Source organism: Diabrotica virgifera, chromosome 6 (assembly GCF_917563875.1).
Source record: "Diabrotica virgifera virgifera chromosome 6, PGI_DIABVI_V3a".
Taxonomy (NCBI): Eukaryota; Metazoa; Arthropoda; class Insecta; order Coleoptera; family Chrysomelidae; genus Diabrotica; species Diabrotica virgifera.
This window is the reverse complement of record NC_065448.1, coordinates 184,548,314-184,575,214: the sequence shown is the minus strand read 5'-3', so window position 1 is coordinate 184,575,214 and position 26,901 is coordinate 184,548,314. Positions and strand designations below refer to the sequence as shown.

The window sequence follows — 26,901 nt, the reverse complement described above, 5'->3', positions numbered from 1 at the left end:
ATATTTTACCATTATATATTTTTAAACCTTCTGTTTAGTATATTTATTTTTTAACGAATAAAAGACATGACGACTACAGGAGACAACCAGGTAGCTTCTATTTTTGGTATTTGAGAAAAATTAATTTCTTTGTACGGCTTTTTAAAAAGCTATAAATTCAATATGTTTTCGATAATTGAAAACCATTGAACTCGTTTGATGAACTCGTGAACGTTTCTAATCCATTTAGGATTCTTTACTTTCATTATCCAGTTAATAAATATTTTCCGTGCATGTAATCTAGTCAAGATTTACTCACCGAATTCTTTGACATACATTAAATGTTCAAGATATATAACTATTCCTGCTTACTAATAGGAACTGATGTAGTAAGTTCTAAACTTTAGGACTGTTCAAGTAAATGATCATATATAAATAGTCAATTAATTTTCACAATTTTACGCGATTTGCGCCAAATAAATACAACTTACTTCCATTATTAACCGATTTAATGACGACGCCAAGCTTAGATTTTTTTCTGGATCAAGTATATTCTTCTGAAGGCTACCTATATAGTGCAATCACTGAAGGTTTTCACCACCTCCGATTTCGTTGAACCTCCATCGATTTTCATGAAAATTGGTGTGTAGTGAGAGGATACCTCAAGGAACAAAAGTGACATGATACCAACTTGCGCTTTACCCTGGGGGTGGATGCCATCCGTTCTCGGGGATGAAAATTATTATATTAAAAATAATACCATAAATCGATAGAGGGACAAATTCTAAGCAAAATTTGTTTTATAAAGTTATTAATATAAATCAATACTTTTTGAGTTATTAAAGATCAAAGATTTTATTTTTTCGTAAAAAATACATATTTTAAAGCTTTTTTTGACGTATAACTAAAAAAATATTAGCTTTTACAAAAAAGTTATTATTACCAAAATTGAACACAATAAAAAGTTGAATACAATCCTCACTTAAGGTACTAAACTAATGAGAATTCAAAGTGAGTTATGAGTAACTGAATGTATATTTTTTTCGACGAGTACTCAAATCTAAGTATCAAGCTTAAATAACGGGGAAACGATGCATTTTATAAAATATACTTGCTAAGCACTTGTCAAAGTAATTCGGAATACCTATTAACTGAGCTCCAGAAGAAGTTAATAGCATCGAAATTAAGCAAGTCATGATGAAAATAAAAGAAACCTTTCGAATTTTTTAGGCAAAAGTGAAAAATAAAACATAGGTCATTTCCACAAAAATTAAAATTTATAGTAATCCTTACAATAATTTCTTTATATTAGCATAAGTAATGATTTCAAGAATTTTGACCGGTTTAAAATGCATAATTTAAAAAAAACGATATAATTTAAAAAAATCAGAATTTTTAAAATTATCGTAATTTTCATTTTCTTTTGATAATAACTCAAAAAATACTCAATATGTATACGTAAAAAATGATATATAACCAAATTTTAGTTTTTTCTGTATCAAATATTTTACCTTTTTTTTACTATTTCTGTAGGGTAAAAAATAACCGAGATAGAAACGTTTAGAGCTTAAATTTTGCTGCGAGAACCATGTAACCGGGGCCATTTAACCTTTTATTTTTAAAAGAGTAAGAAATTTAAAAGATTAAATTCAACGTGGTTTAATAGCACTTGGAACTAACTTTCAAATGGTTTTTAGCTGAACCTGATATCGTAAAAATGAACAGAGGTTTAAAAAAAACAATAACATTTTTTGGAAAAAATTTTAAAAGATAAATTTTGAAACATTTTTGGAGCATAAATTTTAATGCTGTCAACTTGTTCGGGGGCTCATTTGATAGATATTTCTAAGTACTTTGACAAATGTTTAATACGTTTATGTTATAAAATGCATCATTTTCCCGTTATTTAAGCTTGAATACTTAGATTTGGGTACTCGCCGAAAAAAATATACATTCAATTGCCTATAAATCACTTTTATTTAACATTAAAAGGTTTTTCTAGTAAGAAGTTTATTTCATTTTTTATTAGTTTCAATTTTGGTAATAACTTTTTTGTAAAAACTTACATTTTTTGAGTTATTTATGAAAAATCGGTTAAAAACATGCATTTTTCTCAGGAAAAATTAAAATCTTTGATCTTTAATAACTCAAAAAGTTTTGATTTATTTTAAAACTTTATATAACAAATTTTGCTTGGAATTTGTCTATCTAATTATGGGGTTATTTTTAATAAAATAATTTTCACCCCCGAGAAGGGGTGGCATTCACCCCCAGGGTAAACGCGCAAGTTGACACCATGTCACCTTTGTTCCTTGAGATATCCTCTAACCACTCACCAATTTTCATGCAAATCGATGGAGGTTCAACGAAATCGGAGATAATAGCTCATATCCACCTTCAGTGACTGCACTAATAGTTGTTTTCACTTCAAAAAGAAAGCTCCGTGAATATTATGTTCCTACATGATCTACAATGAAGACACCCCTCTGTGGCTCAGTGGCAATAGCGCCTACCTTTGGATCGAAAGGTCCGAATGGTCGTGAGTTCGAATCTCACCTGGGTAGAAAATTGTTCGTTTATTATTAGTAAATGAAAATAGTTTCTGCCCTTGTGTGGTCGGTACTTACCGGAGGAACCGCAGACGTTCGGATACAATTAGCGTCTCTTTACAAAGACAATGACGTCGACTTTGCAAAGTAACAAGACACTTACTCAACACACACACACACACTACACATTACTCCCCTGAGTTAGTGATAAGTTATAGTCTAAAAAATCATTATGAAATTGACTGGCCAGTTGGTTGTGAAAACCAGTGCCAATAAAATACAAAACACACACACACACACACAATGAAGACGTAGCTAATGTGGAATACTTTTGGCGACCAAAAGAATATGTTGAATGGTTGATTGTTTATGGAAGAAAGAAAACCTTTGTCGTCTTTGTTAGGCCACATATTTCATCATCCACCCTCAAAAGACCACTGCTGAATATAGGCATCTTTCTCGTATTTCCAACCATATCTATCTTGCGCCGCTCTCATCCAGTTTTTATTTAGCCTTCTTAAATCGTCAGTCAATCGTGTAGGTGATGAACCGATGCTTCTTTTGTCTTTCCATTGTCTCCTTTCCAATAACCTCATTTTTCAACGTCACTCTAGCTATGTGTCCAGCCGATCTCCATTTTAGTCAGCCAATTCTTTCGATGACGTCAGTCACCTTGGTGCTCCTCCTGATCTCTTCGTTTTTATTTTGTCTTGCAGAGCTATTCCTAACATGGATTCTTCCTATGTGACTCTTAGTTTGTTAGCCGAGGATTTTGTTAAGGTAAGTGTTTCTGCTCCGTGTGTCAACACTGGGAGGTAGAGATATTGAAAAAGTATCTATTCGTTACAAAGTACTCGTTACTTACGAATACCGTAAGTAACGATAACTATACAGAGAGGCAAATCGTTACTTTGATTACTCTTATTACTTCGTTACTTCGTATCAATCGTATCAGAGCGAGTAACGGACGGGACCGGTATTTTACGAGTGTTATCGAATATCGTTATCGGTATGAAGCGTTTTAAGGGTGTGAGAGTGAGGAGAAGATAGAAGATGAAACAGAGGGAGGTATAATGGTATGTATTCGTAAAATATGTAATATAAGTCATTAATAAAGATCGAATGCTAGAACCCTATATTTTTATCTAGATCGGTGAAGGTCGTTGTTATATCGGAATACCTATACAAAATACCTACCTACTGAGAAATACGATTCTCGATATGATTACCGGTACTCAAATACAAAAGTAACAAAAGTAATCATAGTAATCAAAGTAACGAATACTGTAAATGGTTACTTTATACAAAAGTAACGATTTGCAACGAATACTCGAAAGTAACTATAATCAACATCACTACTGAGAGGAGGTATTGATCAAATACTTTTCCCTGCAGGAATGTGGGCAACTCACTTTTAAAAGTATCTCCCAGTTTTCCATTTGCTGCTTAACCAAGACCGATTGTTCTCTTCAGTTCATGGGGTTGATTATCCCTGCCAATAGTAATTTCATGGCTTAAGTGTTTATATTTATCTACGAGCTCTATTTCTTGCCCACCAATATTGATGTTCTGGTTGGGTACCAAAGTAATTATTTTTATTCCATTTGTCAGCCAATCCAAATTCTTAAAAGCATGTTCTAGCACCGTATTATAAAGTTTAGGTGATATTGGGGCTTCTTGTCTAACATACCGCTCTATTTTGGTGCCATTACTATTAGTATGTAATTTGACAGTGGCTGTTGCATGTTCATCTATCTATATAAATAAAAATGAATGTTTGTATGTATGTATGTACCTTATAGACTCGCAAACTATGCATTTCATCATATGATGACCTTAATCAAAGTTGTTGTACATGAGCCCGGGATGGTTTCCGAGTTGGTATCACCAACCTAAGTAAAAAGGGGGCTTGCCCCCTATAATTATTTTTTATTTTTTTGGACAAACTATTCTTTTTTCATTTTATGTGATGTAGAACCAAAATATACATTAAACCCTAAATTTTTACTTTTCTATCACCAACCGTTATTTTTTAATAGCCATCTAAATATTTCCTCTTCTATATAAATAAAAATGAATGTTTGTATGTATGTATGTACCTTATAGACTCGCAAACTATGCATTTAATCATATGATGACGTTAATCAAAGTTGTTGTACATGAGCCCGGGATGGTTTCTGAGTTGGTACCACCAACCTAAGTAAAAAGGGGGCTTGCTCCCCCATAACTATTTTTTTATTTTTTTTGGACAAACTGTTCTTTTTTAATTTTATATGATGTAGAATCAAAATATACATTCAACCCTAAATTTTTACTTTTGTAGCACCAACCGTCATTTTTTAATAGCCATCATTTCCTCTTCGAATAAAAATGAATGTTTGTATGTAGTATGTAACTTATAGACACATACGCCTTTCAGCGCTCATTTAATAGATTCAATTTTTTTATTACCAACTCTACATACTGTTTGAATCAAAACTTTTATTTTCTTAATATTTTTACTTAAAAAAGGTATACTACATTCATCTCGGTAAACTCAAACGTTTTCGAGATAAACGCATTTTAAATCTGCGAGGCAACATTATTTTTTGTATAAATAACTTAAATTGTAAAAAATAACTTAAAACCATAAAAATCTCCAAAAATGTATCGCAAATTTCAAGTTGATTTTGTGGGTGTAACTACAATGATATTATGCAAGAAATTATGTTGTATCGCAGATTTAAAATGCATGTATCTCGAAAACATTTGAGTTTAGCGAGATGAATGTAGTATACCTTTTTTAAGTAAAAATATGAAGAGAACAAAAGTTTTTATTCAAAAAGTATACAGGGTGATTGATTAGTAGGGTAAAGTTCAATAGCTCCGCTATAGTAATAGATAGCAATAAAAGTTAATAACAAACATTTTAGCCACCATTGAGCTTCACATTACAATTTAGTTAGAATGTTACAGGGTGTTCGATAACACAGTGGCAGACCTAACTTATGTTTTTTTAAATGGAATACCCTATATTTTATTTTATATTCGAAATCCTGTTAACTTCTTCATCACAAAAATATAAAGGTTTGTAATGTTATACAGAGTATTTACAAAGTTATAATCAATTTAGTATGAAAATCGTAACAAGTTCAACTCCCTGTATAAATAAAAATAAGCACAACAGCAATGGTTTATTAATGCCATATTTTTTTATTTATTGTCAAAATTTTTATAAATATTTTAATGCTAATTTTCTTTATATCAAATACAGGGTGAGTCAAAACGCAAGTACATTATTTTCTCATGTTTTCACCCATTTTAAAAAAAGTGGGTGAAAAAGGTTTAATTATATTTCAACGTTTTCACATTTTTTTAAAATGAATGAAAACAGTATTTTTTTACTTAAGTTTTTTTCTTTTAAATAATTTGTTTATTATATTCGTTTACAAGAAGTTAAATATTATAATTGTTTCTACTTTGTTATTTTCTTTTTTAAATCTACTTTGGCAACGCTGTTCTGAGAAAGCCCTACCTACGACATGAAGTGGGTTGTGCGCGCAACCTAGCTTTGCCGGCGTATATCTTCTAGCCCGTTTTAAATGTATAATAAATACATGTGTCTTTGTCGCTCTCATTAAAGGCGCATACCAACCATGAGAAAATTCCTAATCGGTATATTATATTTATAATCATTTTGTGTACCTATAGTTTAGCCTGCATTCTTTAGGCGCCTGTAGTATTTTGTTTAGATGAACTACTGTATCAAAGGCTTTCTGAAAATCGATAAATATTAGTACCAGAACTAGAGGTTTATTATACCCCACTACTTTCTCTATTATTGTTTTTATACTTTGTAGATGGTCGTTAGTTCCGCAACTTTTTCGGAATCCTACCTGTTCTCTTGGTTGATAAGCCTGTAAGCCACCTATTAATTATTTATTAATTCTTATAAATGTATATAAAAAATACAAATATCTTTTTTAGGTTGTCACTCAATGAAATCTTCTCCAACTTGGAATCGTCGAAAAACGTTAGGGTTCGAGAAGAGGCTAGAAAGCCTGAGCACATAATTCAGAAGTATATCATTCTAGATGAAATCCAAACACTTTTGTTGAAATTCGAAGAGTGGATAGAAGAAGATAATGTTCCGACCAACTTTCTAAGATTTTTAGCTCATTTGGTGTTATTCTTTGAACAGATTGGACAAGGTCATCATAGAGGAATTATAGAGAAGGTTCTGGAAGCGTAAGTTATATGTTTTGTATTGTTTTCTATATTTTTGGTCCAAACTCTACTTTGGATCTGACTCTAAAAACGTTCCGAACAAAAATATTTATTGGATTTTACTTCGATCAGTCTTACAGAGGTTGACAGCACACAATTTGTGTGTTATTATAAATTTAGAAAATAGTATTGAGTACAGGACATGTGATGAGAGGAGATAAATATCTAATACTACATGTCATTATGCAAGGAAAAATCCAAGGAAAAGATCCATAGGCAGGAGACGTAACTCATGGCTGAAGAACCTTAACGAATAGTGTGGATATAGTAACAACGAATTATTTAGAGCCGCTGTCTCAAAAGTAAAAATCGCTCTGATGATTGCCAACCTTCGAAGCGGAGACGGCATCTACTAGTAGGGAAGAAAATTGTGTATGGAACAACCGGTTGTTAGAATAATTGCTCTTCCTGAAGACGAGCCTACTCAGAGGTACATTGTTAATTTAATATACAGTGATGAGCGCGCTAATAACCGGCAAAATAGCCCAAAAGATGGAAAACATATTAAATTGTGAGATAAAAAGAAATAAAAGTAATAGAGGTGTTAAATTTAGCGATAGTAACTTAAAAATTGACATTATATTGATTGTTTCCCACCTTTAGACGTATCAGAGGAGCAAGTCAACTAAAACTGTCACTGTGACAGTGGCATTTCTCAAACTCGTCCGATACGTCTAAAGGTGGGAAACAATCAATATAATGTCAATTTTTAAGTTACTATCGCTAAATTTAACACCTCTACTAGGATCATCCCTTTTTATCTCACAACTTAATATGTTTTCCATCTTTTGCGTTATTTTGCCGGTTATTAGTGCGCTCATCACTGTATATTTTAACTGTATCCCGACTAATAGTATGGACAACAAAAATGAAGAACCTTAATAAATTAGAAGCGTTCGAGTTGTGGTGTTACCGTTGCATACTCAGAATCCGTGGACAGCACACATATCCAACGAACGTGTGCTAGAGACCATGCACAGTGTAACGTTGTCGTTGTATTTGATGCTCCAGGTAACAAAAATTCAGCCGAAGACAAAAGGTTCGCTTTTTAAGACATTTATTTAGAATCAAAACATACAAATGATAAGATTCTTCTTCTTTACGTGCCATCTCCGCGACGAAGGTTGGCAATCATCATTGCTATTCTCACTTTCGACACTACAGCCCGAAAGAGTTCAGTTGAGCTGCATTCAAACCATTCTCTGAGATTTCTCAGCCAGGACATTTTTCTCCTACCTATGCTGCGCCTTCCTTGAATCTTTTCCTGCATAATTAATTTTAGGAGTTCATATCTGTCACCACGTGTTATATGATATCATATGAATGACAAGATAATTAGCCTAAATTACTACTCGTTAATTTCGTTAATAAAATATATTTACAGTCGGAAAAATGAAAGAATACCCATGAACGATCACATCAATCACTTATTTTGTATTTGCTGTCTTTTTCTATATCAAACGTTGGTTATTTATAGAAAAATACAGCAAATACAAAATAAGTGATTGATGTGATCGTTCATGGGTAATATTTCATTTTTCCGACTGTATAAACTACGTATCGAACATTAAGTTCGGGTCAATGTGACGATATCTGGCACTGGCGAAGCGTCCATGTAACCACTGTTACCATTGGTAACAGTTAAAAATCTTGCAAATAAATATGTATTTTATGACGATAAATAATTCCATTTATTATTTTATTTTATTTTTACCAATAGAAATATATTATTATATTATGTGTTAATAGTACCTAATTCAGTAAATAGCCAGACACACGAAAATATTGGCGAGTTTATGTGACTCAGTTGCACTTTATTATATTCTGTTACCAGTCTCATTTGTGGTGACAATGAATGGTTATCTCGCTGTCGCTCGGGCGGCTCGGGACCGGCTAGTACTGAAAATTTTGAAGGAACGATGGGCGTAAGCACGCTGTGTATATCAGTAGGGCTGTTACCAGATTTAAATTTGCTAACAGTACCTATAATAAAAAGTGTGCATGCAGTTCACCATGGATGAGTGTCGCTGCGTAATCGATCAACTACTTGAAAAGTAATTCTGATTGAAAAATAAAATGAGATTATTGAAAATGAAAGACCTATTTTAAACAATTTAAAAAAGGAATTTAAAAAATTAGCTCGATATTTTAAATTTAGTTGGTACAGTGAAAACCCTTGGTTATGTGGTTGCAAGCAAAATAGACTGTATTGTTGGCCATGTCTTCTGGTTTTTACAGAAAAATGGGTGGACCAGGTTCACGATTTAAATAGTTTTAGAGTTTTAAAAAAGAGACATGAAATTTCTCCGTTACCTACATGTAAGATCTATACCCAATTTGATTCAGTTTGGCAAAACAAGAATCAAAAGTTCTCTTAACCAAGCATTTAAAGCAAATATTGCTAAACATATAATGAGTTTGTTAAAAAAATAGATAGGTACTCGTATATCCTTAGCTCACTTATAATAGATATGTACTTACCATGATAGATATGTAATTGCCAAAAAAGATCAAAAATTTTGCCAACATCTAGAAACATCAACTGTTTTTTCGAGAGTTTCAAGTGATATACAAAATGATATTATTGAAGCTATGTGTATATACATTTAGCCATATCTTCATTTTTTTAAATAAGATTTTTTGCATCTGGTTTTGGTAACACTTTAGAAAAAGTCACGCGTCGCCACTGATACATGAATTAATACTAGCGACGATCGCGTGGATTAGGAATTACATTTATTAATATGAAAGGGACATATAAGGATAGGATATCTCGCTCAGCTCGCCAGCGGAAAAGACATGTAAGGGAAATACGATCACCGCTCGTATAAGGATAGGTAAAAGGAAAAACCGTCGGATTCGTTCAACACACCAAAACGACGGCGGAAAATAGTCGAGATAACTCACCTCTTATACCTCGTTGTTGTTTATTATTCTTCGATCAACGCTCCAAGAATAATCCTCAACTAGGCTTTTCGTTCCGACTTTTATATCGTCCGAGACGGTACAAAAACACGTTTTACTTAATTCATTGGCGTACTCTAGACGATAAAATTATATTATCGTCACAACATAGAGCGAGAATTGATCAACATCATCAAAATGAGAAAGGTTCAATACTTCGGTCATATAATGAGAGGACCTAAATATCGCTTACTCCGGTTGATCATTCAGGCCAAAATCGAAGGAAAACGCTGACTTGGAAGAAAACAACTGTCTTGGCTTGGTAACATTATGCCGCGTCCGCATTGGTAGATTTTTCGTTCGTTTTGAACTAATGGTTCGTCGCAAAACCAGCTTTACCAGTGAGGACGCGGTCCTCTATCAGCAAAAATTTATTTATTGTTCGTTGTGCGTACCTGCTCAGGTTCTGTGGAGTAAATCACAATTATTTGATTTCGCTCAAATACTGACAACCTATGGATCTTGTGCGTTGTGTGCGTCGAAAATTCTTGCGTTTGATTTATGCGACGAACACGTCCACATTAGCACAATTTACTTCGAGCACGCAAATATTTGCAACGAACAGCTCGTTCAATGCAAATTTTTACCAATGTGGACGCGGCATTAGACAATGGACAGGTCGAACGGTCGAGGAATTGTTTTGCAAAGAAGCATTTCATCAGCTTGTTAATACGACGATAACGCTTGAAAATAAGTACGGCACACAAAGAAAGTAGACAAATAGTATAGATTTGCAAACAATAGAACACATATTATTTAATTGCGAAAGCCAAACACAAGAATTACAAAGAATGAGAAGAGACTCTTCTTTATGCTTGTTGGCATAAATATAGAACATATAATACAAAATGAAGAATTATATAATACATTAAATAATTTAGCGGACATAATATCAAAGAAACAATTAGAATTGTATAATATCAGACGAAGAAGAAATCAAGTAAATATCCAACCTATGTGAATTTGAATAAGAAATTATAAAATAAAAAATTAAAATTATATATAAAAATATGGAATAAAATAATGGTATAACTAAATAAATATTTATATAATAAAAAATTTAGAATTTAAAATTAAAATTAAAACATAAAATTTAAAAATTAGCAATTAAAAATTAAAAATTATTAATCAAACAAAAAAAAGTATAGCTAAACACTTGAAATTTTAAAACTCAATTATTTCTAACTATTTTTAGATTAATAGTGAGAATTTATTTATTTCTCATCTGAGAATGAGAACTGGAAGCACTGGGTCAATCCATGCCAAGTGGTCCAATATAAATTAAGTTGGTTGCTTGACTATTTTTAATATTTTTTATTTTTCAACCTTTTAAACTATAGAGACTACAGAATTCCATATATTTTATTTTTAAAAAATTTAGTTTGCCGATGACGGCCATTTTTGTTAAAACGTATCGATCATTTTCACGGAAAACATGGCTTCGCTCTTTAGCCAATATTTTCACTGAGGTTTGTCCTAGAACAATAAATCAAAAACCATACTTTTAGAAAAGTATGCTCTAAAAACGGCCTATAGTATTATTTAATTTCAAACTACGCTTAAGGCCTTAAATGAACCTCAAAATTTGAAGAGGTAAACGGATAAAATTCCATTTTATTCATTTTTTTAACAGCATAAGGCAAGCCGATAATGGTTTGTAATTTTTTTCTGCAAAGACATACGTACATACTTTAAATAAAAAAAGTTTGAGCTTTGAGACTTAAGTAAATTTTTTCAAAAACAATCTCAAAAATGTAATTTTTTGAAAAATCTCAGAGTTTGACCCCTTATATCTCTGATGGGCACGGATGAAAAAATTTGAAATTCGGCTAAATGTTAGCCCCTAGCAAGTAGAATGACGAGTAAAAACTTGGAGTTGCGGACTTACCTCATATAGGAGTTACAGGCCTGAAAAAATGGTCGAAAATCAAAATGGTCGAAAATTTGATGGGTCTGCGGGCAAGGTAATTAAAATTCAAATAAACTGTCTAATGAAATAAAAATTAATGTATTTTCACCAGATTTCACAATGAATACAAATTTATACAGGGTGGGCCAAAGAAAAGAGTTCAGCTTTATATTTGGCAGTTATTAGATTTTAAGGGAATGCCAAAACAGGTCGATATTTATTTTTAAATTACTTTTTTTTATATATATTTTACACGTCTCCATGACGTGTCATCGTCAGTGACGTCATCCATCTGGGCGTGATGACGTAATCGATAATTTTTTTAATGGGAATAGGGGTCGTATGTTATCTCATTTGAAAGAGAGTTCAATTCTCTGTTCAGCAGTATAAACAATAATATAATTATTTATACAGGGTGGGTAAAAAATAATTTTTGAATTAAATTAATTGACACAAAAAGAAGAATGTATGTAATTTATTTAACTCAAAATACATTTTATTGCTGTCATAAAATAGAAAAAAAAATATTATTTGGCAAATAAACATTGCTTTTTTGCTTAAATTAAATGTTCAAATTGTCAAGAGGTAGGTAGAAGGCTGTTTGTGATTTAATTTAAGCGAAAAGAAATGTTTATTTGTGAAATAAACATTTTTTCTATTTTCTGACAGCAGTAAAATGTATTTTTAGTTGCCACAAGACCCCTATTCCCATTTAAAAAAATCATCGATTACGTCATCACGCTCTGATGGATGACGTCACGTAGTATGAAATATATCCCAAAAAGTTGCAATATAATAAATATAAAAATGGACCTATTTTGGCATTTCCTTAAAATCTAATAGGTAACTATTGCCAATATATCGAGGTGGACTCTTTTCTTTGGTCCACCCTGTATATATTTGTATTAATTGTGAAATCTGGTGAAAATACATTAATTTTTATTTCATTAGACAGTTTATTTGAATTTTAATTACCCTGCCCGCAAACGCTCAAATTTTGACCATATTTTCAGGCATGTACCTCCTATATGACGTAAGTCTGCAACTCCAAATTTTTACTTATTATTCTACTTGCTAGGAGCTAACATTAGGCCAAATTTCAAATTTTTTCATACGTGCCCATCAGGGATATAAGGGGTCAAACTTTCAGATTTTTCAAAAAATTACATTTTTGAGATTTTTTTTGAAAAAATTTACTGAAGTCTCAAAGCTCAAACTTTTTTTATTTAAAGTATATACGTATGTCTTTTCCAGAAAAAATTACAAACCATTATCGGCTTGCCTTATGCTGTTAAAAAAATGCTGAAAATGGTATTTTATCAGTTTACCTTTTCAAATTTTGAGGTTCATTTAAGGCCTTAAGGGTACTTTTCTAAAAAATTTGGTTTTTGATTTATTGTTCTAGGACAAGCCTCAGTAAAAATATTGGCTAAAGAGTGAAGCCATGTTTTCTGTGAAAATGGTCGACACGCTTTAACAAAAATGGCCGTCATCGGCAAACTAAATTTTTTAAAAATAAAATGAATGCCATTTTGTTCTCTCTATAGATTGAAGTTTAAAAGGTAGAAAAATAAAAAATATTAAAAATAGTCAAGCAAACCACCTTTGGACCACTTGGCGTGGATTGACCCCACTATAAAAATTTTACTTTCACAAAAAAAAATAAAATTTAAAATAAAAAAAATTTAAAAATTATATTTTGTTTATTAAAATTGTTTAGAATGGTTTGTTAAAATTGTTTATTCGAATTATTTATTATAATTATTTATAATTTATCATTTTCAGAATTAGTAATAGATTAGGGCCATTATTAATTAGTTAAATTAAATTAGAAAATTGTTAAAATAAAAATTATGTGTATCAACTACTGTAATCCCATCAGAAAACGACCTGGATTAGTCTCAACAGGTCATTTGTATTAACTATAAATAAATAAATAAAAAAAAAAGAATGTGTGTACTTTGTACGCACGTAAGAAGTTATACTAAAAATTAACACATTAACACATTAACACAAATTAAAAAAGATTAAAACACACACACACAAACACATTGAAAAATGCCATAAAGAAATGATTTCTGAACAATAATTGTTGCCAAACATTTTAACTAAATACGTATTCTCTGAAAAAAATTATTTAATAATATACTTACAATCATAAAATGTATAAAAAAAATATAAAAAATAGTAACTTGCATTAGGGATCGAACCCACTTCCCGTCGATCGAAAATCAAAGTGCTTTCCCATTTCGCCATCTTCGAGTATATGTCATGTGGGAATATTCACCAACTGAACGTTTACATCATAAACTTTTGACAGTTGTTTATTACTTATAGGAATTTAATCAAATTAGTTTGATTTTTGTGGAATTAAAGGAATATTTTGTGAAATATCAATATATTAGGTGAATATTTGTAGAAATTTTGATGGTAATCAAATTATGTAAATCAAAGCATTACATACTATTTTGGTAGGTTCATTTTAAATTTTCCAAATAGGTAGGTACCTATGTAATTTTTTATTAGGATACTGAAATATTTAAAATTATTACGTACCTGTCGCTTTTAAAAACTATTTAAAAAGTCACTACAATTATAAACTTGCTTTTTTCTCTGTCACAACAATAAAAACTTATATACACAACATTTGTTTATCCATAATCTCCATATTGAACAATTATTGACAGATGATTTTAACACCCAATCAGATCCCGTATAACGTTTGAGCGACTAATCCCATACTGTCGGTGTGCGCATGCGCCCGGGAAAATAAAAATTCACCCTCGTGCCTAAACAAGTATAACTTCAATAAATAAATAAATAAATAGATTTTGGACTTTTCAAACTTTGCATAAGACTTCTAACAGCCAAACAGCTTTAGAAAAACTTGACTGAAGCTTGAAATGTAAGGGTAACTTCACAAACCTGAAGAAACGTTTTGAGGCATGCTGGAATTAGAGCCGGACTAGATGATAATGTTGCTCGGCTAGATATGAAATTTTTTATCATTTTAAATAATAAAATACTCTTTTAATTTTTAAACTAATTACATACTTACACGAGTTTATTATGTCTTAATAGGTACATAAGAAGAATAATGCTTGCAAATGAAACCCAACTAGTAGCTTTTTACGTCAGTAAACTGAATCCCTCAAATCAGGTACATTTGTATGCTAAGTACCTTGAAAAAATTATAGACCAACAAGAAAGAAAATCTGCGCTAATCTTCGCCGAGGATAGTGGATTGGAAGTGCATGCAATTACAAAACAAGTATTAGAAAACATTAGGAATCTTCCACATGAAACCGAAGAAAACGGAAGTCTACAGGTAATATATAAAATATGTTAAATTGTCTTCACTTCCTCTATTAACCAAGGGGTCTTCTTTTAAAACGCTTTTCTTTAGTTCAATTATTTATGTCAAATCTTTATATGTTAATTTGACTGCCTTTTCTTCAATGCAAATGAATGAAAAATTTGCAGACATGTACATTCGCGGGAACAATACACGAATAGTCAATAAATTTTTTTTATGTTTATTAATTGTTTAAATAAAAAAAAACGATTTTAATGGAAAATGCTTAAATTCTCTTGTTTTTTTACAATGTAGAAACTTAAAACTTTTACAGATTGTAGCTAATTATATTAACTATACATAATTTCACTTTTTACGTTAATTGTTTTCGTTATGGTTCATAAATAAACAATAAAGTTTCAAATTTTTTGCCGATTCCGACTACTTTTCATGTTTGTACATAATATTTATAAACATCCTAAGCCGCGACGATTTTGAACGCTCATATCTTTGTTTATATAAACATCGGCGCTTATTCGTGTCAAATTTCAATACGATATGAAACAAAACTTCAACCAAAACTCGAATTAAAAAAATTCGTGTTTTTAACGTAGTCTTAGAAAAACCACCGGTAGAGACGTTTCGTGCTGCAATTAACATTAGAATTCGTTTTGGCGTATTAATTCAAAGTTTGTTACGAACCCTTAAACATATTCAACGGTCATTTACTTTTAAACATGACGATATACATATTTTAATGTTTGAAAAGTGTAAAACTAAAAAGTAAAAAATAAAAAATATGAATTTTTTTTAAGAAACGCTTCACTTTAGTTACGAGTGACTAAAATTAAAAATATTATAAAAAATCAACTAAAAAGCAAAAAATAAAAAAAATTCAAACTCGAAGGATTATTCGAAAAAAAAAACTGTTAGACAGATTAATTATACAAAAATCTCACACATTCGTTAAAATATTGAAAAAATTTAACACATTCGTTAAAGAAAAGCGTGAGGCGCATCTTCATCGAATAAACGGTTCATCGAATAGACGCGCCCCACGCTTTTCTTTAACGAATGTGTTAGATTTTTTCAATTTTTTAACGAATGTGTGAGATTTTTGTATATTTAATCTAACAGTTTTTTTTTTCGATTAATCCTTCGAGTTTGAATTTTTTTTTTGCTTTTTAGTTGATTTTTTTATAATATTTTTAATTTAAGTCACTCGTAACTAAAGAGAAGCGTTTCTTAAAAAAAATTTTTCATATTTTCTTATTTGATTAGAGATGGTGTTCAGTACTCGGAATGGGACGTTTCGATGCCGCTGGTTCATCGCCGGCCGTTTCGATGCCGCCGGTTCATCGCCAGTTCATTTCATCGCCGTCATATCTCGCATTTCCTAGAATTCCTAATTAATACTAAAAATAACCAATAATTGTAACTGTCGAAAATTCGGAAATATATCAGATAGCGATTAATTGACTGGCGATGAATCGGCCGGCATCGGCATCGAACTGGCGGCATCGAAACGGCGGCGATGAAACGTCCTAGACCCTCAATACTATTCTCAGTTTAGTAATATGTTAATTATTTTTGATGTTGCACCTAGAAGTACTTTTCAGTTCTTGCATTTATTTAAATCTTGTTTTGGTGTTTTTATTATTACATCCCATTTATATTTTTATTTGGTATTTGTTTCTTTTTTCTAGATCTTGTTCAATATTTTCTACATTTTTGTTATTCTATATGATTCTTTATTAGTTAAATCGACAGATTATTCGTAGTGGTTTCCTATGTATCTTATCCAATTATCTTATTGTACTACTCTATATTTCATCTTTTGTTGCTTCTTGTAAAATTCATTTCCAGATGTAATTTTCCTCGAGTATATCGCTATTTGTTGATTATTTCCTTATCCGATTTCCTTTGTTGCCCTCTTTGTTTGTTATTTCTTTAGTATTTAGTCACGCTTTTTTTGACAGGCTACATTTTTTGTTCTTGACGTTTCGATTTCCAATCTAGAAATCGTGTTAATAAATTTATTTTAACAGTATTTAGGCAAATTTGAAACGTGTTACCACGTTGTTAATTTGAAATTTTTATATTCTATTAACCTATTATAATGGGTTAATATAAGGTCAAAAACACATCATTTACAATTAACTACATAAGCACACAAAAATCAGAATTTGATATCAATCCGAAGGTTCATCACCCTCCGAATTACAACTCATGAGCATGGCTATTTGCCTTCAAGATCAAGTCCAAGTAAGTCAACTGTCAAATTTTCTACTAGAAAACTCCAATTGATACATACTACAGGTTAACATAATTTCTTAATAAGGCCATCGGTACATAATTCGCAAATATTTTACGGCTATCCCTACTTTTTCTGTACCTGTATCCCTACACGGCAAATTACGTGTAGTAATTTCACACTGGTTTGGATATGTAAACATTACTAGAATGTCATTCTACTCGACATTAACTTTAAAGAGATGGCTTTTGAATGTTCTTGGATAACTGTTATTTGTATAATTGCAAATTATTAATTCAGTTAATAAATGTGATAATTTTTTCACTAACTATCTATTCAGTGATTGTAATAATTTATATGTACAACAAAAACTAATACTCAATCGAGAAAAGAGGAAAAGTGATAAAGTGATTTTTTAATAATATATTGTTACTATGGAACGCTTACAATTTGAACATCTTTAACAAAAACATACTTGGATCACAGAATATATCCTGATGTATTCTCTGCATGGATTTTCCATAAATAATAAACAATAAATAACTTTTTATTAAGTTCACGTCTTAAATCAATTATTTATCAAATACACGATCAATACTATTTAATCAACAACTCAAAATATTCCCGATGCCATGTCAAATATTTAAAACTGTCACTATCTTGTCATCATATTCTATTTGACTCAGTGCGTTGTATGACAAAGATAGCGAATGTTGATTTGGAAAATATCACCACGGACATGGTGTCCATTTTTTTCGAATCCTGAAAAAACTAATAAATATTTAAAAAAAATTTAAACGCAGAATGAAAGACTAAATTATTATCGAGGGCCGAAAGTCCCTTAGAATAAATAAAAAGTTTCTTTTGAATGAGATATTTGAAATTAAAAATCACACTACATTTTCTCTTAATTTTTCACCCCTGTAATTTATTAAAATAAACATTATATAAGTTTTCAGGGACTTTCGGCTCTCGGTAAGAACGTAATCTTTCATTCTGCGTTTAAATTTTTCAAAAATACTTATTAGTTTTCTCAGGATTCCATAAAAATGAATCCCCATTTGAATAGCATTGCAGCCGAAAATACGTACCCATGACCTTAATTTTATAATAATTTTTTAGAAGTATTTTCATTACAATCGGTTGTGGTTTAATCCCCTATAAATACAATGTTTAACTTAGCATATTACAAGAAAACAATTTCAGAACCTCTTTATGAGTTTTAAATCATTTTCTTGTGCTACATTCGCAGATATTTTTAAGATTATTTATTTATGCGATTTCTTTTGTATTTTTTTTTTAGTTTCCTCACTGCTGTTTTTCTTTTTGTATATTTATTTTCCTTTTATTTTCTTCCTTTTTGCATTATCTTCCTTAACCTTTTTTCAACCTTATTCCACACTTTTATCTTATCTTCTTTATTTATCGTTTCTTTCTGGAGGAGAGCAGCCAGAGACAGAGATACTTGGAGGCGGATGCTGGGGGAGGCTAGGCCCGACTTGGGCTGTAGCGCCATAGGAAAGAGAGTATCGTTTCTTTATAGTCCAGAGTAATAAGGATTTTCTCGGGACACTAAAAGATCCAGGTAGCTGACTACTTTTTTAGTTATTGTAGACCTATAGGAAGAAAACCTACCTGTTTCCTGCCTAGAGTTCGCGTCCGTTTTTTAATTATTAACAATTTAGTGCAAAAATCGCGATTTTTTCGATTTTTTGCACTCTATTCAAAAGCTAAATAGTTGACATAAAATAACAAAATTCAGTTTTTTAGAACATTGAAAAACCTTCAAAATGCCGATTTTTGAAAGTTAAAAAGTTAATTTTTTGCTACGCAAACTGCAAAATAAGTTAAAATCGTTATTTGTTAATAACTTTTACTAAAACTACCTTAATACTTTAGTGTTTCACCTAAAGTTGGGTATTGGCGTACTTAACAAAGCTTCAAAATTTGAGACCAATCCATTAATTAGTTTAAGAGTTATTATATTTGTTTATACCAGAGATCTTTATTTTGCAATAAGATAAGACAGAAAATAATGAAGATAGGGCAATTGTGAGTATGCCAAATGAAAGTAGAAGAGTGATAGTATCAAAATGTATTAAAAAAAGATAAAAGAATAATTAATATAGTCAAAAATCCTAATGCCAAATTTTTGAAATTTTGTAGTTTATAAATATTTCAAATAACTTTAAAAATGTCCGTAGAAACAATCTTTTTATATATTCGAAAAAATAGTATTTTAACACGAATTTTCAAATAAAAAAATTTAGCCTGGGTTCATTTGGGACAAAGTTAGCCACATGTTTTTTTTAATTCACAGCTAATTTGTTTATAATAATTAAGGAATCTCATTAATGCCATTTTAAAGAATGGGATTTCTATTTTTTCTTAAAAAATTTTCACAAAGATTGTACTGTCACAGCACCCTCTACGATTTTTCAAAAATGTCGTTCAAACGATTACTAGGGGAACTTACAAATTCACCGAATTAAAATACTGTAAAAGCAATTTCAAACGAATATAATTTTCTGTATCTCCGGATCAACTCAATGGATTTTGATCTTTCTTTTTTTAATTTGTATGTAATTTCTACGTACATTACAAATATGCAATTTGTTTATAAATTTGTTAATTAATAAATAGTCTTAATTTGTTTAAACTATTCTTGAAAACATATTTTTTTTTACAAAAATCTATTTTTTTAATCATAGTATCATTAATGATCGTAGAAAAAGTTAAAGTACACTTTAATAAAAAAATATTTTTATTAGATAATTTTTTATTGCAAGATAATTTATTTATTAAAGTATACCTTAACTTTTTCGATGATTAATAACGATAGTATGATTAAAATCATGGATTTTTGGGACAAATTATTTTTTCAAAAATTGTTTAAACAAATTAGACTGTTTATTAATTAATAAACGTCTAGACAAATTGCATATTTGTATTGTACAGAAAAAATACATGCAAATTAAAAAAAGAACGATTAAAATATGTTCAGTAGATCCCGAGATATAGAAAATGATAGTAGTTTTAAGTTGCCTTTTTTAGTTTTTGAACTCGCGCATTTGTCGGCTCCCAGCTCCCCCTTCACTTACCACGACTAGTCACCAATTGAACTACATTTTTAAAAATTCGTGTAAAATATCAGCTTTTCTAATATGTAAAATGATTTTTTGTCCGGACAATATTTTGAAAGTTATTCTAAATGTTTATAAACTACAAAATCTCACAAATTTGGCAGTAGCATTTTTGACTATGTTAGATAATTTTTTATCTTTTTTTAGTACATTTTGATAGCATCAGTTTTCTACTTTCATTTGGCATACGCAGAATTGCCACATCTTCATTATTTTCTGTCTTAGGTTATTGCAATAATAAACAATTAGAATAACTCTTAAACTAATTAATGGATCGGTCTCAAATTTTTAGGGTTTGTTAAGTACCCCAATACCCAACTTTGGGTGAAACACTAAAGTTCTAAGGTAGTTTTAGTAAAAGTTATTAACAAATAACGATTTTCACTTGTTTTGCAGTTTGCGTAGCAACAAATTAATTTTTTAACTTTCAAAAATCGGCATTTTAAATGTTTTTTAATGTTCTAAAAAATTAGATTTTGTTATTTTATGTCAACGAGGTATTTAGCTTTTGAATGGGGTGCAAAAAATCGAAAAAATCTCGATTTTTTGCACTAAATTGTTAATAATTAAAAACGGACGGGAACTCTAGGCAGGAAACAGGTAGGTTTTCTTCCTATAGGTCTACAATAACTAAAAAAGTAGTCAGCTACCTGGATCTTTGAGTGTCCCGAACATGGTCTATTACCCTGGAGTATTATTATTTGCTAGTCTATCACTTAATGCCTGCGTAGTATATTCTTATCTTAAGCCTTCTACAGTGTCTCATTTCCTTTAATAAATTTGGGCTAATTTAATTTTTGTTTCAGCTTCAAGTAGAATGTGGTTGGAACTTATGTGAGCTTCTTTTATATTTAGTCAGTTCCTCCATTTTTCTCGATTACTATTTATCGATTTGATTTTTGAGTCTTCGGAGAATCCACGTTTATTGATCTGTTTTTTCTTTTCTTTCAGATTCTCCTTATTCGGAGAATAGGGAGAATCTCCTTTTACTTCTATTTTTCTTGCCCCTTTATAAGTTTAATTTCTTTTATTTTTCTAATTTTAATATTTATATCTCTTAATTCCTCTATACTTCCTTCATTATATTCGTTCGTTGTTGAGATATTGTCTTGTGTCTCATTTTGATATATATTATTTAGTTTAAATTTATTTTCATAGTATGTCTGCCACATTGTTATTACTTCGTCTGTTCCACTGTTTAGTTAGTTCGTATCGTCTTTCTTTTTTGCTTTTACAGTCATATTTTTAATATTATTTCTTTTCCTCTTGATATATAAGATCTTGTCTTATTAGATTTTTATTTTCACTTATGTTTTCCATGCCTCATTCTTTACGATCTTGTACTTTTTTATTGCATTGATTTATTTTGCTTTTTATATTGGCACTTTTCTCATGGCATAAAAGTTTTTCTTATTCCCTTATAAGTTCCAACTTTGTTTTATTTCTTATATACATACTTCATCAGTTTCTAGTTGGTATTTTTTTATTTCTAATTTTTCTAATTATCTTATTGTTTTCTTGGTCTAGTGAGTGTTTACTTTTTTCATGATTTTCAGTTACTGTGATTAGGTCAGCTGTTACTAGCCTATGCCGCATAGCTGTATGCCATAGTTTACTTCTTTGAGTTTTATCTTGTGTGTAAACTCTAGAATCTATAATGCTTTTAGCGAGTCTACCTTCTACTACGTACGAATATTTATCACCAAAATTTTGCTCCAACAAAATATTTCCTATTTGTAAATTGTTTGTTATGCAAAACACGATCATTCTGACTCCAATTGTATTTAAGGTTTTCTCCTAACTCCCCATATACCCCATTTTGCTATTCTGTTTATATAAAAGACTACATAATTTTTGTATTACATTTTTAGCACAAGATCACCGAAGTTGACAAGTACAAAATTTCGTGTATTGATTGGATACTTTACTACGAAGAACAACGAGCAGAAGCTCTCTTCCAGATAAACGCATTGATATTCGCATTCCTAACATTAGGAAAGTTAGATGCTGCGCAACTAGCTTTCAATAAAGTGCCTCCAAACAGTGTTGAGAAAATACTTAATGAAGGTGAGTACAATTTCTGGTAAATAAAAGGCATATAAAAAATAAATGTTTCAGTTTGTAAACTTCATCATATCTCTTGGACCGTTTTCTATAACTTTTTTTGTGCGTAGTTTTAGTCACTCTTTTTGAGACCATTTCGACACCCCATCGAACAAGGTTGTATCTCAAGTTACATTTTTTTCAGATTTCAACACAGGCGAATTCAGCAAAAAATTGCGCACACGTCAATATCAACGACATAGTTTAATTCTCAATAGTTTGGCTAATAAGAAGTTGTATTTTAAGTTACGTATGCCATTTTACTCCATTTTAGCTTGAAGAAGGCAGTAACACTGGATACTCCCTATGTAAAATATTTACTTTCTTTATACTTGACGATTAACAAGGTTTTTAAATGAGTTACAACTTTGTTGCACGTATGTTTAATTTATAACGTATTCAAACATATGGTGCATCTCATAAGTCAAATTATCGAAATAAAAGTAAAAACGGATTTACGGAGTTTTTTTCCTTTTTGGTAGTTGCGGTGGACAAAATAAGTATCGAATAGTGTTTGCTACGTACTTCTATGTAGTGAAAAAGTTTAATATTAACATTACACATATATTTTTAAAAATTGCACATTCACAAAACGAGGGTGATTCAATGCATGCCCTTATGGAAAAACAGAAAAAACATTGAGTCGTATATGCTCCACACCAATGGATAACCATGATACGATATGCCAAAGCCTCAGGCAAGCCTAAATCCGTAAATGAAATAAATCAGAAGCAAATTCTAAATTTTAACCCATTTAAGGGCACACATGTTAATTTTGAAGTAGATATTAATAGTAAAAGAGTAAAGTAATAAAGTAAAATTGTTTAAAATTAAATATTTACAGATACGCAATAAAAATGCGAAAAATTTGAGATATTTTATACCATGATTTTTTCATAGTGATAGAAGTTGTGTTGGATATTACTGTTATTGTAAAATTTATAATTTCCAATTAAAATTGTGTAAACTGTGAGTTGATATTTTGTTTAAATATACCATAAAAACTAATTTTCTTCTAGCTATATTGCAAATAACTCAAAACATACAACCTTTTAATAGTTAAACGGGAAAAATAATTAAAACGGAAAGTGTAAAATGGTTGTTAGGCGAGATACAACCTTTTTATACGAATACTCATGTTTAATCTCAAGGCTGTATCTCAGTCAAACTCAAGATTCTCAATAGCTAATAAAATTACAAAGCATACATCTCACAGTAATCCCTTATTATGTTATAAATATCATATCACATTAGTGTAAAAGGGTCTAATAATTTCGCTACAAATTTTAAAAAATTCTTGTTTTGGTTTTTTGCCTCTCCTGTAAAATCGCTAAAAATGAGTTACAACCTTGTTCGATGGGGGTGTCGATTTTTTCTTTCTTCTCTACCGCTACAATCCCCTGTGGGTTTGGACTGTCAACAATTGCATTTTTTGCCTTTCTCCAAATTCGAACTCCCACAATCCTTAGATCATTATCGACACTATCTAACCAACACTTTTTAGGGCGGCCTTCTGGTTTGTTTTCGGCCTCCATTCGGTGATATATTTTTCAGTGGCTGCTGGTCAGAGGAGGCAAGGGAGGCTTAGCCTCCCCATAAATTTTTTACACATGCTACACTGTTTTGTTTACTTTGCTATTTTGCTTCGCGTTAGAGATATCCGAAAAAGTTATTTGAACAAGTTATTCCAAATAATATTCTAACCACACATACCAAATTTCATCACGAAATTCGCACTTTTAGTTTTTTCATTATTTGTAGTCAGGATCCTAAAATCGCAGAGGAGGCTGCTGGCCGGAAAATCTCACTTGCTAATGCTCCGCGCAGCCCAGCAGCGTTTAACCTACGGATGACCAGGCGGGGGAAATTTTGTCCCCAGCGTATGTTTTTCTTTAATAAATTCAAAAGTATTTTCAATTTTTAACTCATTATTTTTTTATTTGACTTTAATATCATTCTAGATATCCTCATATTTTGAAATAAAAAAAATTCCCTATATTTTACGAATAAAAAATATATTCTGAAGTTGATGTTTAGTAATAAAATACCGTCTATTATGTGTAATTCCAAGTAGTTTTACGCTAATGACGTCGACTTTGCAAAGTAACAAGACAATTACTCAACATACACACTACACATGACACTAATACTCATGTTGTGACTGGCTGAATGACATAAAGTCCATGCCATAAAAAAAAACTTCATTTTTTTGTTAATTGTCATTTTTGACCTGGGGTCATTCCCCCCCCCCCCCGGTCATCCGTGTAACAAAAAAAGGTTGGTCATCGGAAGGTTAAGGATGGTTTTAGGAGACCCGGTCTCCTTAGAGCTGCATTATCGCTTAACGCACACGCTGCCCGAAGATTGGGCAAGGGCGGCTAATCAGCCAGCAGTCTCCTCTGCGATTTTAGGATCCTGACTACAAATAATGAAAAAACTAAAAGTGCGAATTTTGTGATGAAATTTGGTATGTGGGATTAGAATAATATTTGGAACAACTTGTTTAAATAACTTTTTCCGATATCTGTAATGCAAAGCAAAATATCGGTAATTTACCGTGTTTTTGGATTCTCAGTAGGCCGCTTTGAGAATTAAAAAAAATTTAGTTGAGTATCTTAAAAAATGTGAACCTTCAACCTGTATGGGCTGCAAAACTTCAAATCTGTATTTATTTTGATATCCATATCTACTTTTACAGAGATAGAATTGTTAACAAATAAACGACACAAACTTTGGTAATACACTTTTACAATTAGACTAACTATTTTTAAAATGATATGATATTATGAAATTGTGAATTATGATGATATTATAAAATGTAAATAAAAAATGGTCAAAAAATGGGGCCTTAAATTAGATTTTCTTGGCGGATTTTTTTGCTAGTGCAAATTTGTCTAGATATTTTACAGTTAGGTATAGCCTCCCCTATTGTAAAAATCACGAGCCGCCACTGATATTTTTGTATTTTTTTATGGCTCATTTGGAGCAAGTGAGATTTAACAAACATTTCTTTCTTTCCTTTCAAAATTTTTCATGGCATTTTCGTCTTTCTTGAACAGATTCCACGTTTCACTACTAGAAGTCACAATGGGACTTATTTAGTGTTTTGTACAATAATTGCATGTTCTTAAGTATCTTGGATCAACAATAACTGAAGACAACGGATCAAAAAAAATAAAAAATAGGATACATGCCGGTAACAGATGTCTTTATGGCCTTCAAAACCTTATAAAATCGAAACAACTAATAGTCTAAGAGCTATAGTGATTTGTATAGTGATAATTCATAGCACACCAAAGCTAAAAACCATGGCCTGGCAGGCATCACCCCTGCACGTGTATCTACCAGGTGAATCGAAAAGTGCATAGTTTAGAGGAAAAATAAACTTTCTGGTGTAAATTTTAAATTTAAGTATGTGTTTGAGTAAGTCATTTACAAGAAATGTGTACAATGACAGGCGATTCTGAACAGCACGAGACCTTGCCAGGCGAGCGGAAAGATTAGGGGTTTTTCCTAAAATTATTTTTTTTGCATCGAACAAAGTTTTTTTACGTTTTTTGAAGCATTCCAAACAGAAAAGGTCTTTAGTGATTTTTCTCTTAGGTTAATAGTTTTTGTTATATAAGCGATTGAAAATTAAAAATTGCGAAATCGCCCATTTTTAACCCTAAATCGGACATTTAACTAAAAATTTCAATGTTACCAAGATAGGTAGATATTCTTTAAACATTGACTGATGAAATCCCGAAGAGCTTTTTGCAATACAATATCGAAAACCCCTTTGTTTTTTAATTGCTAATCAAGCGGGCGCGACACTGTAGTATAAGTGAGGACGTTTGAGTTTGTTTGCCTACATTCACTATCTCGAGAAAGGGCAAATTTGACGAGAAATCCGACAGGTCGATTTTTATTCTTAATTAGGACTTTTTGGTATATATATAATACTAGTTACGTCATCCATCTGGGCGTGATGACGTAATCGATGATTTTTTTAAATGAGAGTAGGGGTTGTGTGATAGCTCATTTGAAAGGTTATTTAATTTTATATTTAGTATTATAAACATTAACATAATTATTTATACAGGGTGTACAAAAACATTTTTTTTATTAAATTAATTTAGACAAAAAGAAGAAAAAATGTTTTTGTTCACCCTGTATAAATAATGATGTTAATGTTTATATTACTGAATAGAGAATTAAATAAACTTTCAAATGAGCTATCACACAACCCCTACTCTCATTTAAAAAAAATCATCGATTACGTCATCACGCCCAGATAGATGACGTCACTAGTATTATATATATGCCAAAAAGTCCCAATTTAAAAATAAAAATCGACCTGTGAGGATTTCTCTTCAAATTTGCCCATTCTCGAGATAATGAATTTATGCAAACTCAAACGTCCTCACTTATACTACAGTGTCGCGCCCGCTTGATTA

At 30.9% G+C, this 26,901-nt stretch overlaps 1 protein-coding gene across 1 annotated transcript in view; it reads left to right on the top strand.

Moving 5' to 3' along the window:
* LOC114331519 (nuclear pore complex protein Nup107) overlaps positions 1 to 26,901 on the top strand; it is a 68,637-nt gene that overhangs the window by 10,495 nt on the left and 31,241 nt on the right. The window contains exons 6-8 of the mRNA XM_050653538.1: positions 6,495 to 6,755; positions 14,749 to 14,995; positions 22,231 to 22,426. Of these exons, the coding sequence (XP_050509495.1) occupies positions 6,495 to 6,755; positions 14,749 to 14,995; positions 22,231 to 22,426 (704 nt within the window). The remainder of the gene's footprint in view (positions 1 to 6,494; positions 6,756 to 14,748; positions 14,996 to 22,230; positions 22,427 to 26,901) is intronic.